Genomic DNA, 15,306 nt, shown 5'->3' with positions numbered 1-15,306 from the left:
ACCGGACAGGACTGCCCCCCTCCCATCCTGCACCCAGCACTGTCCCCAGCACTGAGGGGTACTCTAAGGAAGGCAGCGTCCTGTCTCTCTCTCCCTCCTGCCCTGTTTCCCTCCTCTCCTCCTCTCTGCCGCACAGGTTGTCTGCACACACCCTCCAGCCATTTCTTCCTTGGGGACCCCTTCACTTGCTCCAGGAGAAGAAGTTCACTAGGGAGAGGCTGTGATGTTGCAAGGTCTTTTATTAAAACCAGGTGAGTCACTCCATTGGCTGAGAAGGCACACTTAACGTTCCAGACCCCCGCCGCCTCTCTCTCGGGATGGACGGTCGCCCTCCGCCCAGACCTCTTTCTCATTGCAGATGGACATTTGTTGGGGGGGGGGGGGGGGGGGGGGGGGGGGGGGGGGGGGAAAGGGGCTGGAGGTGATGGGTCAGAGCATCTTTATGGCCGGGCCTTGGTTTATGGCTTGGATTTGGGATTAGAAGGTGAAGGTGTGGTTGCGTTTGGAGGCTGGAGGAATTGGGCTGGAGTTGAGGAGACAGGCAAATGAAGTGAGCAAAGGGCCGCACATCTCCTGCTTCCCGGGGTGACGCCCCTCCACGAGGACCCCAGGCCCCAGTCTTGCGAAGCCATCGGAACAGCCTAGCCCAGCCCCTCGGCCTCTCCCCCCGCAACCTCTCATAAACAAAGCAGACACTCAGAAGCAAACTACACGGCTACAGGATCACGGCCCACCTGACCCTGGGCCCCGGGGCCCGAAGGGGTGGGGGTGGGGTGGGGCGCCCAGCTGGGACTCAGCCCTGGAATCCCAGCTCCTTGTACTTGGCAGCGATGTCGTTCCGGAACAGTTCCAGAGCCTTCTTCATGGCCGCCTGGGCTTCGGCGCCGAAGTCCCCGGCATGCTTGCTCTGCAGGACCTGGATGATGGCGTCTGAGATGAACTGCGGGGGTGGGGGGAGATGGGAGGGGCGCCGGTCACAGGGGCGCACAGTCCAGGAGCTAGATGGGAATCAGACTGAGCCCCACCTTCTCTGTATTCCACGGCTGGTTATGGAGCGCTTATTACACACCAGGGGGGTCTCCACGGGTTAACTCCTTCTCTCTCTACCACCCCTCGAGATAGGTGCCAATGAGGAACCAAGCCCGTGTCAGTGCAGGAGCCCAGGACACCACCGCCCTGCTGGCAGCAGAAAGGAAGGGAAATGCTCCCATTCCATGGCTTTGCCCAGGATTTTGCAGTCAGAAAATCTAGAAAGAAACTATTTCCATTTGTATTTAATTTTTTGCATTTGATAGCTTAGTGTGGTTATTGCTTTAAGTAGGCTACTTGGGGAGGGGGGGTAGACCAGCATATTTCTGTGCCAAGCACAGAGCAAGGGCTCAGAATTATTGGCGGGCTGGAAGGAGGGAGGGCGAGGAAGGGCTGAGGCCTGCGGCTTCCGCTGGGACCCAGCCTGCCCCAGCCCAGCCTTGCCTCTCCATCCCCACATGTGCTTAGACACCCACAACGTCATTACTAGGAACACCTACAGCATGGCTCTTTAGCGACTAAAAGATCTCGTGGATATAAAATGCTACTGGGCCTTCTGGACAGGGAGTCAAGATTTGATGCCAGCCACCACCCTGGCTGGAGGACCAAGCAGTGTCACTTTACAAAGGCCCAGACAGAAAAGAGCCAGCCTAAGGTCACCTAGCAAGTGGACGGCAGAGCTGGAATTTGCACCCAGGGGCTTGTGGGCAAATGGCTGCCAGAGCCAAGAACAGACACGGGGACCGCACCTCAGTTGGCTTTTCCCAATTTCTCAGGGCACCCCAAGTGCAGGTGACTACAGACAGGTGGCTGGGTGGGGGGCACAGGGTGACCGAGGGTTTAGGAGGCACACATAGGGCAATACCCAGGGAACATGGCTCTGCCTAGAAATAGCAACAGCAGGGCACCCAAGGTTGGTTTCGGCTCAGGTCATGATCTCAGGGTCATGAGATCAAACCCGGCGCTGGGCTCCACCCCGGGCATGGAGCCTGCTTCAGATTCTCTCTCTGCCTCTGCCCCTGCTCCTCCCCCTCCCCCATGCTCACTCACAGTCTCTCTCTCTCAAAAACAAAAAAGATAGGAAAGTGAGAGAAAGGGGGGAAAAAAAAAAGAAACAAGGACAGCTCCACAAACCCCTGTCTTTGGACATCGATCTGGACATATGTCCCAAAACAAAGTTGGGGTTCGGGCTGCCATGAAGTCAGTCCTCCCCCTGGAGAACGTGGGAGACTCAGGTTCCAGGCTCTGCTCTGTTGTGACCCCCAGGGGTGACTTCACCATAAAACAGGGGCTCAGCTGGCCCCATCGGGTCCCCCACTGAGCCCTTCCTGAGTTTGGAGCACAGCCGCTAATACGGGTAAGTGGGGGCTGGGGCAGCCGGACAATTGAGAAAAGCTGCCTTGACATCCAGCACCCACCGTGGCGCCCTCACACCCCACTGGGAAGCAGCCGCCCCCTAGAGAGAGCACGGAAGGATGTCCCTGAGTGCGAGCGGAGAGCAGACAAGTTGTATTGTGAGCCCACCACATGCCACCGGGGTTCAGAAATGGGGAGCTCACACTCCAGCCAGGAGACAGCTGGGAAAAGAGATAAATCCCAGTGCAGACAGGTGGGCGCCATGACAAGGGATAAATATAAAGTGGCTTTGCAGGGGAGAGACGGGGGGTGCCTACTGACAGTCACATGCAGAGAAGGTGGCTTCTAAGCTGGGCCCTGGAGCGGGGACAGGGGTCTGCTGCCAAGAGCAGATGGGGAGGGCAGGGGCCGCAGCATGCAGAGTCTCGAAGGCAGGACCCACTCCTCACGTCTGTGATGCTGAGCGTGATGGGCAGGCTGGGTTTTCTCTGTATGATTTGCGGGGGCAGCTGGGGCGCGGGGAGGTGAGGCTGTGAGGCTGAAGAGGTGGTGGTGGTTGATGGTAGACATTGTGCCACAAGGGATTAAGAGCTTGAGTTCCCAAGTACCGGTAGATCAGACCGTGCCTACTGGCTCATTAGCTGTGTGACCCTGAGCAAGCTACTTAACTTCTCTGATACTTCGTTTCCGAATCTGTAAAGTGGGTATGAGAGGGTATGGCACGGAGACTGCTATGGCCTGCCCCATGTCCATCTTCTCCTTCTTTCTTGGTAACAGAACACTAGCTGTAGTTGGAGTGGCAACAGACCATCGTTCCCAGCTTTCCATGCAGGTGGGTGTGGTCTTATAACTAACTTCTGGCCAATAAAACTGTTGAATGGGATTTCTGGGACTCCTTAAAAGAGAGCTTTCCTCTCTTCCTCGTGCTTCTTGTTTGGAACATGGATCAGATGGCTGGAGCTCTAGCAGCCGTCTTGGACCATGAGCCAACTTTGAGCAGCACAGAAAGAGCTTGTATCCCTGGTGGCTGTGGGGTGCCCACACCAGCTCTGGACTCCCTACCTCTGCACTTACTTTGTGTCAGTGAAAAAGAAGACCCGGAATGCAGTTCCTTACCTCAGAGGGGACTGAGAATTCCATACAGTGATCCAGGCAACTGCCTACCATGGCCTATCCTTACGGGTAGCCATGACCACGGTCTTTATCCTCATCACTGCACCAGCCTGCCCCCTGCTCCCTTTCCCAGGGGTTGCACCTACCCCTAAGGCCCTTTATCCTCGTGCTCCCTCTCACCACACCCCTCCCTGCACTGGTTATAAAGGCAGAACCTGAAGCTCAGGCCCTGCCCACCCTACCTCTCAGCCCATCACAAGAGATTCAAACCAATTCCCCTTGCCTAGGACCCCAGGGCGCTCTCTTTTCATCTGTAAAGATGCTGGAGCCAACGGCGCCACCTGCTGGCTAACCGGAGGAGCACCCGCCACTCTACTGTGGCTCAGGGTGGCACAGGGTTCAGGAGCTGGGAGGTGGAGGTGGGGTCTGGAAGAACAGAACCCTAGTTTGAATCGGGGAGTGTGCCAGGGACAAGCGATCGCCTGTGCCTCCGTTTACTCATCTGCCCAGTGGGTACAATAATAATGGTACCTTCTTGTGAAGGGGAATGCAAGGGGTGCCCCCAATATCCATTCTCCCCTTCTTCCCCTGGATGACATACTGATTTGGGGGAGAAGTGGGTTTACTCTCAGTGACCCCCCGAGGAAGAGAAAGTAAGCGACAGCTCATGTCACAGATGAGGGCCCTGGGGCACAAAGAGGAACCCCGTGGGCAGAGCTGGGACTGGAACCCAAACTGCATCCCCCTGAGGCCTGTCCTTCCACCGTCCCGCCCATCCCGGCCCCACTTCCCACCTCCAGGTACTTGACAGGGATCTTGTGCTTGGTGGCGTGTGACTGGGCCAGCGGCTTGAGCTCCGCCTCGTGCTGCCCCTTCTTCTTGAGGATGCCGCCCAGGGCGGTGAGCACAGTGTTGCCATGCTTCTTCAGGTCCTCAGAACCCTTCATCTCATCCTCCGACTTCAGGTGCTTGAACTTGTCAAACTTCTCCAGGGTCTCGGGGTGGCTCTTAAAGAGGCTGTGGGCAGAAGGTGGATGGGAATCAGACACAGGAATGAACATGGGGTTCTGAAGGGGCCAAACCTGAGTTCCAGGCTGGGCTCCCGCTCCTTCCCAGCTGTGTGACCTTGGGCAGGGCACTCTACCTCTCTGGGCATCCGCTTCCTCATCCAAGCAAAGGGGATGACTGGTCCCTACCCAGAGTAGAGGCGCTGTGATTCAATGAGCGCATATACGCTCAGCACAAGCAGCGCGCTCAACAAAGACTCAGCTTTGTGGTTTTTCTTATCCTTATGACCTGTCTCTTCTGCATTGCCACTGGGAAAGGCGGGAAGGAAGGACGTGTCTGCATTAGTCAAACAACTTTCTCTAAGTTGTTTGAAGAGTAGGTGACTAACTGGAATCAGGGAGAGGAGGTGGCGTAACTCAGTGTTACAAGGCTGATGTGTGGAAGGGCCAGCTGGAAACAGATCTGAGTGACTCAAAAAAGAAAGAAAGAAAGAAAGAAAGAAAGAAAGGAAGGAAGGAAGGAAGGAAGAAAAAAGAAAAAAAATGATGCAGGGGACCATCTCTGCAGTTTCCTACCTAGGGGTCATCCTTCAGTTGCTTGCATACTTCCAGCTACAGGAGGCTCACTACCATATGTGATGGCCGGTCCACTCCAGATTAACTCTCAGGCTCAGAAAGTTCTTGCTTATTTTGCTCAGACTCCCTGTCCCTCCCAGGCTCCTCCCAGTGGGGGTTGGTGAGGCCCCAGGGGGAGCCACCTGCCAAAGACCAGGTCCCAGCTCCAGCCAGGGAGCCAGTGATCTGGCCACAGAGGGAATTTGCCCTTGAACCTGAGCAGCCGCCTGGAGACTTGGACCTCAGTATTTCCTGCTGTGGAAAGGTGAGTGTTGGTTAAAGGGAGTCCTAGCTGCCGCCTAGGTGGGAATGGTTTTCCCCATTTCACTTATGGGCGAATGGACCGCAGAGGTAAGTGATGTGCCCAGGGTCACGTGGCTGGCTGGTGGCAAAGCCCACAGCAGAGACTGGCTGGTTCTAGAGCTCATGCTCTCTGTCTCATGTCACACCCCGAAATGTTTGCAGGAATGACCCTGTCTGTCCAGGCTTTCCCTCCTCTTCTCTAATGGGTTCAGGAGTGTTTCCCTTTCGTAGCTTCTTAGCTAAGTCACAGCCTCCAGCCCTGCTGCGGACACACCCCAGTTTCTGGAAGCTTCTCACAGCACACACCCATATTCACATGCCTGCACACCCAGACACACACAAGCGTGCACAGGGTAGCACCAACAGGGAGTGCACCCTTCTCCCAGAAGCGAATCCCTCCTGCTTCTCCAGAATGCCCAGGGCTGTCTATGCCCTCTGCCCAATGTCACCACCTCACTACCCCGGGGCCCCTGCTCAGCCAAACTGTGTGTGTCACTGACAGCTCATCTCTGGCACTTTTCACCCAAGGGTCCCTGAGCTCCTCTTATTATCTGGTGGCAATAATCCCCGCCTGACAGACACAAGACCTAGCCCCCCCAGGGAAAAGTTGGAGGTCGGGACACTGGAGGGAGCTCTCAAGGACCGGATCCCCAAGGCAGCCAGGGTCTCAGATATTCTGGGAGACCCCCCCAGAGGTATAGGAGAAAGAACATGGGACTGAGAATTATGAAACTGGGTTCTGGTCCCTGCTCTGTCTCCAACGTGCTGTGTGACATTGAAGAAGTCACTCAACTTCTCTGGGTCTTGATTCATCCATCTATAAACCAAAAGGGTTAGTCTAGTTGATACTTCAGCCTCCAAATTCTAAGGCTTGACCCCTGCCTCACCTTCCACTCTCTACCAGTGAGGCAGCGAGGGAGCCCAGATTTACTTCCGACAGTGCAGGAAAATTGGGCTGATCCGTGCTCACCAGATCATTCTGGCACCATTCAGCCACGTCCCTTCCTGAGCCCACAGTCCCGTCCCTGGGAGCCCCAGGCAGGCACAGAAGGCCACACCTGGATTTACCTAATGGCATGTCCCTGTGAATGGACAAAGGAAGGCCTCACCCTGCGAAGAATGATGGGTTTTCTCTACGGTTGCAGAAGCCCTTGCCTGCCTGTCTTGTCATCTTCCATCCTATGTCCACCTGCTTGGCCCATCACAGGCCTGCAGGCAAGTCAGCGAGAAAGGAGGCCACCTCCCAGCCGTCCTCTGACCTGAGGCCCTATCAGACACCCACACAACAGACTGAGGATTCAGACTTACAGAACTCCTCTGCTTCACACCGAAGAATGGGACTGAGGAGGGGGTCCCCTCTCTGGTGTGTAGCATGGGGCTCCAGAACAGGGGTGTGATAAGCAAGGGTCCAGGCTTCCTGGGTTTGAATTCCGGCTGTGTGACTCTGGGCAAGTTCCTTAACCTCTCTGTTCACAATAGTGATCATAACCATCTCATAAGGCACTTGTGAGTCTTAAGTGTGTGAATATACACAAAGCACCGAACACAGGGCCAGGCGGTGTATACCGCGTAAAAATGTGCTATCTTCCCCTCCTCATTGTCGCTGCCGCCCGTATCACTTCCACGGCCACCACTGTCACCACCACCATCATCATCCTCATCGCCATCAGGTCAGGGAATCGAGTTTTATCTATAGCCACCACTGGCCGTGTTTCCTCCCTGTAACATGACAAGTATTGGCCACCAGCAGTGAGATTCAAACTTTTCGTGCCTTCAGAATTCCTTGTCCAGATGAAAAATAAATAAAGCAGAAAGGGTTTGGGGAAGAGAAGGAAAGGCAGGGGGTACACTCAGCAGCCCCCTCCCTCCTGGGCCCCCCCACTCCTGGAACCAGGCTCTCCAACCGACCTCCTGGCTTTTATGTTCTAGACCTTTATGATCATGTCCTTGGAGCCAAGCCCCTCGTGTTTCATTAGCAGGCTCAGCCGAACAGAATTTGCTGTCTCTTATAATCAGGGGAATAGGAGAAATGACCTTGCCAAGGTCAGTAAGGAAGTCCAGGCTCAGCGTCTGGAACGGAACCAAGAGACCAGCTCCCACCGAGGCACGTGCAGCCCTGGGAGTTAGCATTCCCTCCCTCTCCTCCACACGGGGGTGGGGGCAGTGGTGAACCTCTTCCCCAGTCCGCAAACACTAAAAGGGCAGAACCAGTTGGCATGGTCTCTGCATGTCCCACAGCCTAAGACGTGACAAGGCATTGGGCTTTCTGAGACCTTCCAAGGGCTGGAGTCTCAGGCATCACGTCTCATCCCTGGTCCCTGGCCCCTGGCAGGCCTCCCTGTTCTAGCCTGGGGAGGGAGGGAATGTTTCCCCTGATGACATAATACCCCGAGTCTCCTTCAAGTCACTGCCTTGGGGGCTGGCAGCTCCCAGATCACCTCAGAGAGACTCATGCTTGGCAAACTTGGTCCCCAACCCCAACTTCCCTGTCTCTTCTCTCCACAAGCACGGGAGGAGCATGGGCTCAGGGAATGCCTGGACATGAGAGCGGAAGGGGACCTCAGAGACCCCGGCGGACGACGGCTTCACTCAACCAATAGGCAAATGGGACCCAGAGAGGAGGAGTAACTTGTCCAAGGTCACGTCCAAGCAAACGTGGCTGAGAAGCAGATGTCAACTTGGGAGGATCTTTTGTCCTACCAAACAGGACCTGTTGCAGCCTCAGCAGCCTGTTGTCAGGGATGGAAGGAGAAAGACATCAGGAAACACCCCAACGATGCCAGTCAGAGACAACAAAGAACTTGACCATCCTTCCCCAGGTGTTTCTAGCATGGACCACTAAGGACTCGGACTTAAGATCACAGAGCTTACGGGACTGGCCATTCTCCCCAGACATGGGAGCTAGAAATGAGCGATGCCCAAGGGAGACCAAAAAGGCATCTGAATGGAAGAGCAAATCCTGGCTCACAAAGTAGAAGAAACTCATCTATAAATTAAAATGTGAACGACAACGTATCCACTCGGGGCAGCTCTGGGCCCCCTAGCTCCCAGGGGCAGAAATGTTGATTTATATCCCATTAGATACTTGACTCGTGCTGGCCCAGAGCATGAGAGATGGGACCAGGAGAAGAGGGATCTAACACCACCTGGGGTTGAGGGCGATGGGAAAATAAAATCCCACAGGCCATTCTTTACGTACAAGGCTTAGGATTTTGTTTCTTTGTTTATTCAGAACCCTTTACTATAGCAGTGAAGATGCCCTTGGAGACCACCCCCTTCAGAGCCCTCCAGTTCAAGACTTCCTCGACATCAAATGTCACGAATGGGCCCCTGTCTTCTGTTTTCTAAGTATAATACTGTGAAGGTCCTTAGTCTGGCTCTGTCCATAGCAACTACTAGCATCCTCTCGAAGCTGCCGTATTCCAAAACAGCAACAGGCCCCTTCAAGCATTATCTTATTCAATTCTCACTTCTGCTCTAAAATGCAGATATCAGCATTTTCCCCCATTGTACAGAGGAGGAAATGGACTCAGAGAGGTTGTGCACCTTCCCCAAGGTCACGCAGCTGCTCAGTGGCTGAGCCCATTCTAGCACTGCAGGTCTCTTCTTGAAGACCATGTCTTAGCCTTGACAGTTCACAGACCTTAAGGGATTTGTGACTCGGGGGAGGTCCTGTCCCTCTCGGGTCCTTTTTGTCCTCAACCGTTAAGTGAAGCAACTGGACAAGATCTCTCAGGGCCCAAGAGATTGCTTATTCCGTCTACAATTCTAGGAGTCCTCTCAGTGCGCACTAGGCACCCAGCATTTGAGTACCAGACTTCTCCTGCTGCTGACACAGGCATGGGCGGGATCTCTTTTCTTCTCTTCCTTTCTGGACTCAAGCCCCTGACACAAGCAAAAGAGAACCAAGTGGGGGTTTTATGCAGCTAACTGGTCAACCCCAGGCAACTGATGCAGCCAACTGGTCAACCCCAGGCAACCATTCCACCTTACAAGCACACCCTTGATCTTTGGGGAGTGAGTGACAGAGGCAATGGAATCTCTTCCTTTTACCTGATGAGGACCGCCTGCCCATGGCCCGCGAGGTCAGCCTCTACCTTCCCCCAGACGTTCAGCACCAACTGCCATTCCCCGTCGCTGAGCCCCATGGTGCAGTCTGAAGAAGACAAAAAGAGCAAGTCCGGCTGACTCGGTGTCCTGGCTCTGACAGCTGGGGTTTGAGATCGTCTGGCCCCAAAGGGATTTTATACTTTCACTGAAGCTTGACACAGATCACTTGACGGCTTGCTCACTCTCTCTCTCTCCTCCTCCTCCTCCCTCCTTTGCATGCAGGGTCTAATCTTTTCCTTTCTGTAGCTCTCACATGGAAGCTATTTTGGGGCAGGTGCCATTGTGGGGAGGTAGGACAACTCAGGCCACAGGGGCGTGGGGGTGTTTTTGCATGTGGCAAGAGCAGGGAGAAGGCTGGCCCACTGTCTGCAGTCTCAAAGGCCAGCAGAAAGGGCACCACCAAGGCCAACGCCAGCAGCCTGAAACTCAACTCTCCCCGTTGTCAACCATCCCAGGAGGAACTGTCATGTTTCCAAGCTCACGCAGCAGCACGCTGGCCGGCCCTGGGGCTGTCATGGCCCTTAGCAGTCTCCTTGTCCACAGCCAGCCCACTTTGCCAGAGGGTCCCTCGCCCAGCCAGCAGCGGGGGGGCAGGAGGGGGGGGCGGAGGGAGCTGAGGTGGTTCCTGCCCATAGCTGGAAGAATCCATAGGCTCTTGGAGTCTGAATTTTCCCACTCCACCCAGAAAACTTCTGGCTTCGTGGCCTTCTTGACCTTGCTCAAATATTTCCTTCTGAGAAACTTTGCTTGACCTCCCACCTCCCGCCTTGAGGCACAATTAATGTCTTCCTCCTTCCATCTACTGGTAGGTTCTCCTGTTATGCTCCTTCTTTCATTGTGCCGTATTTCATAGTGTCCATGCTGGTTCTGCCATGACTGTGTAACAGCAGCTGATACGCACTCTGGGCACTTTACATCTGGTACTTGTTTAATCCCCCGACAGCCCTATCTCTACGATAGATACAACATTATCCTCATTTAATCAAGGGGAAGTTTGGGAAGCTTGCCATGATCACATAGTTGATGGTAGAGAGCTGGGATTTGAACCCAGAAAGTCAGGTTCTTGAGTCCAGGCTCCCACATACCTTATTTTGATTTTCAGAGGAGCGGGGGCTCTATTTTATTCACTTATGTATCTCTTGGAGTTCACACAAGGCCCTGTGCCAAATTGGAACTGAATAAATGTTTGTTGAATAAAAAGATAGATGGCCATTGTACAAAAGGCAAGTGAAGATGACTGGCCTTTTTTATACTTAGCCATCATCCATCCATCCATCCATCCATCCATCTTCCCAGCATCCATTGATCCATCCGCCCATCCATCCATATCCATTCCCCGTTTGTCATCTGTCCATCCACCCATTCATCCATCCAACACAGAGTTACACAGTACCTACTGTTGGAAACCGCTACACGCCAAGGACAACAAAACTCAACGAACACATCCTTGTGTTCAAGAAACTCATGGTACCTTAGAGAGATAAAAGGAATAAGCTTACAGTACAGTTAATGGAGTGCTATGATCAAGGTACGCAGCCCCTTCCTTCCATCTACACAGGATTTTACAGCTTACCAAGTGCCTCCTTGGGCAGGATTAGATCTAATTTTCACAATAGCTCTGCAAGGTAATATCATCCCATTTTATAGCTGCAAACAAGGAGGTTCAGAAAGAATAAGCAAGTGTTCTGGGTGTCCTGGGTCTGTATTAGACCCATCAGTTAGGACTAGCCCACATATACAGCTCTTGCTAAAGGCAATGGCCCAGCCCCAGCCCCTCCATGACCATGTAGGTCTTGTTCTTTCCCCACACTACCCCTGGTCACAAGTGACTGGACCAGGGCTGGCACGTAACCCGCAGCAGCCAATGGCAGGGCTCCATCCAACAGCCAGTGTCTACTAGCTACACCAATCAGATGCCCTCGGCAAAACATGAGCAAGGGCGTGTGGCAAGAATTGTTGAGTTCGTAGGAAATCTGGCATCGAAGAGAGTCCATTTCATGGCCAGCACAGAGTAAGAACTCCAAACTGAGAGCTCTTTAGTGTAGGGTCCCAGAGTTCACACCTTTCTCTCTCAGTTACCATTTGGGGTCACCATGATGCACCCCTCGTGCATCATTTTGGTGAGCTCTATTTCTTTATCAAATCAGCTCGTTCCTAACCAGAGGCATCCCTCCCTAACACTGTGCTCCAGGTTTGTGGCAACCCAGGGATGCTGAGCCCATCCACCGTTCCCAGGGGAGGATGTCATAGCAGAATGAGTATCTAAAGATGCCACAGGGATGGGGAGGGGGCTGGAGGAGGGGGCTATCCTTTGTCTATTCATTCAACAGCCTGTACTAAGGGCTTACTACAGGCCAGGCCCAGGAACAAGAGGAAAGCAGTTCTGAGAGTGTCTGTCAAGGGCTCAAACCCTTAGCATGTGCAGTGCCTTGTCCCGGTCACTCACTGGAGGCTGAGCCCTGCAGGGCAGGGTGGGACAGGGGAGGGCAGGGCAGCATGGTACCTCACCCAGTGGTGAGGGAACAGGGTCCTGGCAAGGATGTGCTCCCGCCACCCAGGGCTGGTTAGCTGCATCTCTGCCATCTCCAGCCTCCGAGCTGTCTGGGGACAGCCTGAGCATTTAAAAGCTCATCAAATCATTACCAATGCTAAAGTGTTTAATACTTAGCTGTCACCTCTTGGCAGGCGTCCCCATTAACTGACACTCATGGAGACCTGTGGCTTTGAAGTCGATGGACCTTTTAAGTTTTACCATTTAAGCTAATAGGAAGGCGCCGACATCTGTTTGCACTTACACATCTCTACAACAGAACAGGCATTACCTAACAGTTGCCATGGCTACCTGGAGTCGCCAGCTTTGTTTGGGGGCTATAATTATCCCGCAACAGTCTTCAAATGGCTGGGGCAAGGAAGCTGGAGAGGCACGAAAGAGGAAAACCTCCAGCAGCCTTAGACTCACGTGTCGCACATGCACACGCACAGAAGTGGGCTGGTTTTGACACCCTGGGGGACAAAACCGCATGCCCCCCAAAGTCAGATATGCCCCAACCTCTTTCTCTTCTCAGGAAATCATGTCACAGGGTCCTTTGAATGCAACCATCTCAGATGTATAAGATCATTCTCAAACCTTCAAATTTTAGAGTCTTAAGATCCCAGAGTCAAAATTCTGGGGCGCCAAAGTCTTCAACTTTGGCCACTCTGGAAAGGGGGCTCTAGACTCCAGAATCACAGAAAGGCCGAGGTAGAGAACTGTAGAAGGATAGGGCCATCGTGTCTTCAAGCTAACAGAGGACTTTGATGGCATCTTGTCTAAGTTCCCACTACATGCAGGAATTTTCCCTACAGGTCATCTTCCAGCATCTACTTGAATTCTCCTAGGAGCAGCGAGCTCACTACCTAAAGCTTTAAAGTGTCTCCTTTATATGGAACCAAAAACATGCCTTCTTGTCACGCTCACTCCCTTGTCTGTGCTCTGCTGGCTCTTTGGGGATACAGAGGATCAGCAGAGTCTCTCTCACCAGGCAAGCTGTAGGTTCAAAGACTGGTCCTTACTAACTGTACCCAGGACTTGAAATGAGCGCCCTCCCCTGGCAAGGTAAACCAGGAGCCGGCCTGGTGAAAAAAGCCCAGTTTTGCTGTTTTCAAGACAGAAATTCTCGCCTCTCCTTGAGCACATAAAAGAACTCTCTAGGAAGGGGCTGCCAGCATCCCCCCTCCTCCACTTCCCCCCAACACACACAGGTTTGAGTCCCCAGGTGACTGTGCCACACGCTGCTCTTGCCCCAAGAACTTGGGAGTTTGCTGGCCCCTGGGCAGCCAACAATTCCCAGCAGCGAATCTGGAGGATTAGACTTTAAGACTCCAGCGACGAAGAGGGTGACTTTGGCCCTTCAGAGCCAAGGGTCCCATCCATCTTGACCACCTCCCTTTCTCCTCCTCCTCCTGGGAGCCGCCCCCTTGGAGGCCAGCCCGAGCAGTGCCTCCCTCCCGCCCAGCTTAGCTTGCTCCTTCCTGGCCATCTGCCCTCCTGGTCCAGCGCCAGGCCGGACTCAGGGCGGACTCGATGGGATAGCGGGACCCCCGAGCTTGCCCCAGACCCCACTCCTCCCAGCCCCCTGGCAGCCATGGTACTGACCACGTCTCCCTTTCTCCCCAGCTGTCCTCCTGGAGCCTCCAGCCAAGCCGTGGGGCTGGGGGTGGGGAGAGGTGTCTTATAGCAGCCGGAGGCACAGGGAACTAAAAATACAGTTTACATGGCAAGGCTCCTCCTCTCCCTGGAGGCCTGGAGGGGCTTTATTGGAAGAGGGCTGGCAGGGACACAAGGATCCCAACATCCCTGTAACAGGTGTGGCCTGAGGACACCAGCCTTCCTCCCTCTCCTCTCCCCTCCGCAGCAGCCGCAGAAGCCCCACCTTCCACCTGTCCCCGGATGCAGCCTTGCCCCACCCCCACAGCCCCACCCCTACAGCCCCCTCCCACCGCCCCTCCCCTCCCCGCCCATCTCAAAAAAACATCTCCCCCTCCATGAAGCCTCCCCCAACTCCACCCCCTTCCTAGCAGGTGTGCCTTTCTCCACCCCGCCCCCACCGAGGTTCTGCGCAGCCTTCTCTCTCCCGCTCTGGGCTGAGCTCCCCACTTCGGCCAGGCGAGCTGCTTCAGAAGCAGGCATACATACAAAAGCAACAGGCTGCAGTCCAGGGACACTGCTCCTCCCAGCAGCCCTTTCTGATAGACACGTCTATAAAGCCCACTTTCCGCAAGAGGAGACGGAGGCACAGAGAGGTTAAGTAACCACCAGAGTCACACAGCTTGGAGACGCCAGGCACGAAATTCGAACCCAGGCCGTCTGGTTTCAAGAGTTCGTGCTTCACGGCTAGGGACTTGTCTAACTCTTGGATCCTGCTTCTCCCCCTCGCTTTTCTGACAGCACGCCTAGCAGAGAGCTGGGTCAGTAAGCTCTTTGAATGTTTGTTTTATTGAACTGAGTCCATCCCTGGTCTTGGCTTCCCCGGAGGTGAAGGCAAAGGCAACGGCAGTTGGGAAGCGGAGCGCCGGGTGGCCCTGCTGCCATCTAGTGGCGGCGAGGAGAAAAGCCTCCACCTCTGGCTCTGCCCCTCCCACTAAGGTCCCTGGGTTCACCCATCCACCCTGCCCGTCTCTTTCCAACTCTATATTCATGGCATCGACCAGGTGTTCTCCAAATGATTAAAAGATAAATAGCATGGTCTTTTCTCTCAAGGGACTCGAGGTCGAGTGAAGGAAACCCTTGGGGGGATTTGGAATGCAGCAGAGATTGCAGCATTCCAATTTGGATTTGGAATGCAGCAAAGGGCTTTGGGAGGGTAGGAAGCCTGCTAGGGGTGTGTGTGTGGCGGCGGGGGGGGGGGGGGGGGGGGGGGGGGGGGGGGGGGGGGGGGGGGGGGGGGGGGGGGGGGGGGGGGGGGGGGGGGGGGGGGGGGGGGGGGGGGGGGGTGATGGGCTCCGTGGAGAAGACCTGCTGGCAGAGGTGACAAGGGGACTGGATCTTAAAGTATGAGGGAGCATACCCTCTCAGCAGAGGTAGTGAACTGTGTGGGCAAAAGCCCAAGGGATACAGGGGGGCTACATGGGGAAAGGAGTGCTGGGGAGATGACCCTACCTGGGAAGGCCCTACTGTGCCAGAACCAGGATGGGAGACTTTGAATCGACAGTGCAACTTCACGGACACGTGTGCTCACCGGGGACAGGGCTCTGTGCTGGGTCCCGGGGAAACCAAGGTGAATGCCACAGGGTC

At 54.6% G+C, this 15,306-nt stretch overlaps 1 protein-coding gene across 3 annotated transcripts in view; it reads right to left on the bottom strand.

Annotated features, from left to right (window-relative positions):
• Positions 1-396: 396 nt before the first annotated feature.
• Positions 397-15,306, bottom strand: part of MB (myoglobin) — a 30,142-nt gene continuing 15,232 nt past the window's right edge. Inside the window, exons 1-4 of one of the 3 annotated variants that reach the window (XM_059402134.1) lie at positions 13,669-13,900; positions 9,477-9,579; positions 4,293-4,515; positions 397-940 (exon numbers count right to left, since the gene is read on the bottom strand). In XM_059402134.1, the coding sequence (XP_059258117.1) occupies positions 794-940; positions 4,293-4,515; positions 9,477-9,571 (465 nt within the window). In that variant the 5' untranslated portion in view covers positions 9,572-9,579; positions 13,669-13,900 and the 3' untranslated portion in view covers positions 397-793. Of the gene's footprint in view, positions 941-4,292; positions 4,516-5,081; positions 7,986-9,476; positions 9,580-13,668; positions 13,901-15,306 lie in introns of those variants that run through there. The other 2 variants (XM_059402133.1, XM_059402135.1) reach the window with 2 other exon arrangements.

The sequence above is a fragment of the Mustela nigripes genome, chromosome 6, assembly GCF_022355385.1.
Source record: "Mustela nigripes isolate SB6536 chromosome 6, MUSNIG.SB6536, whole genome shotgun sequence".
Taxonomy (NCBI): Eukaryota; Metazoa; Chordata; class Mammalia; order Carnivora; family Mustelidae; genus Mustela; species Mustela nigripes.
The sequence above is the reverse complement of the archived record's forward strand: the minus strand, read 5'-3'. Positions and strand labels throughout refer to the sequence as shown.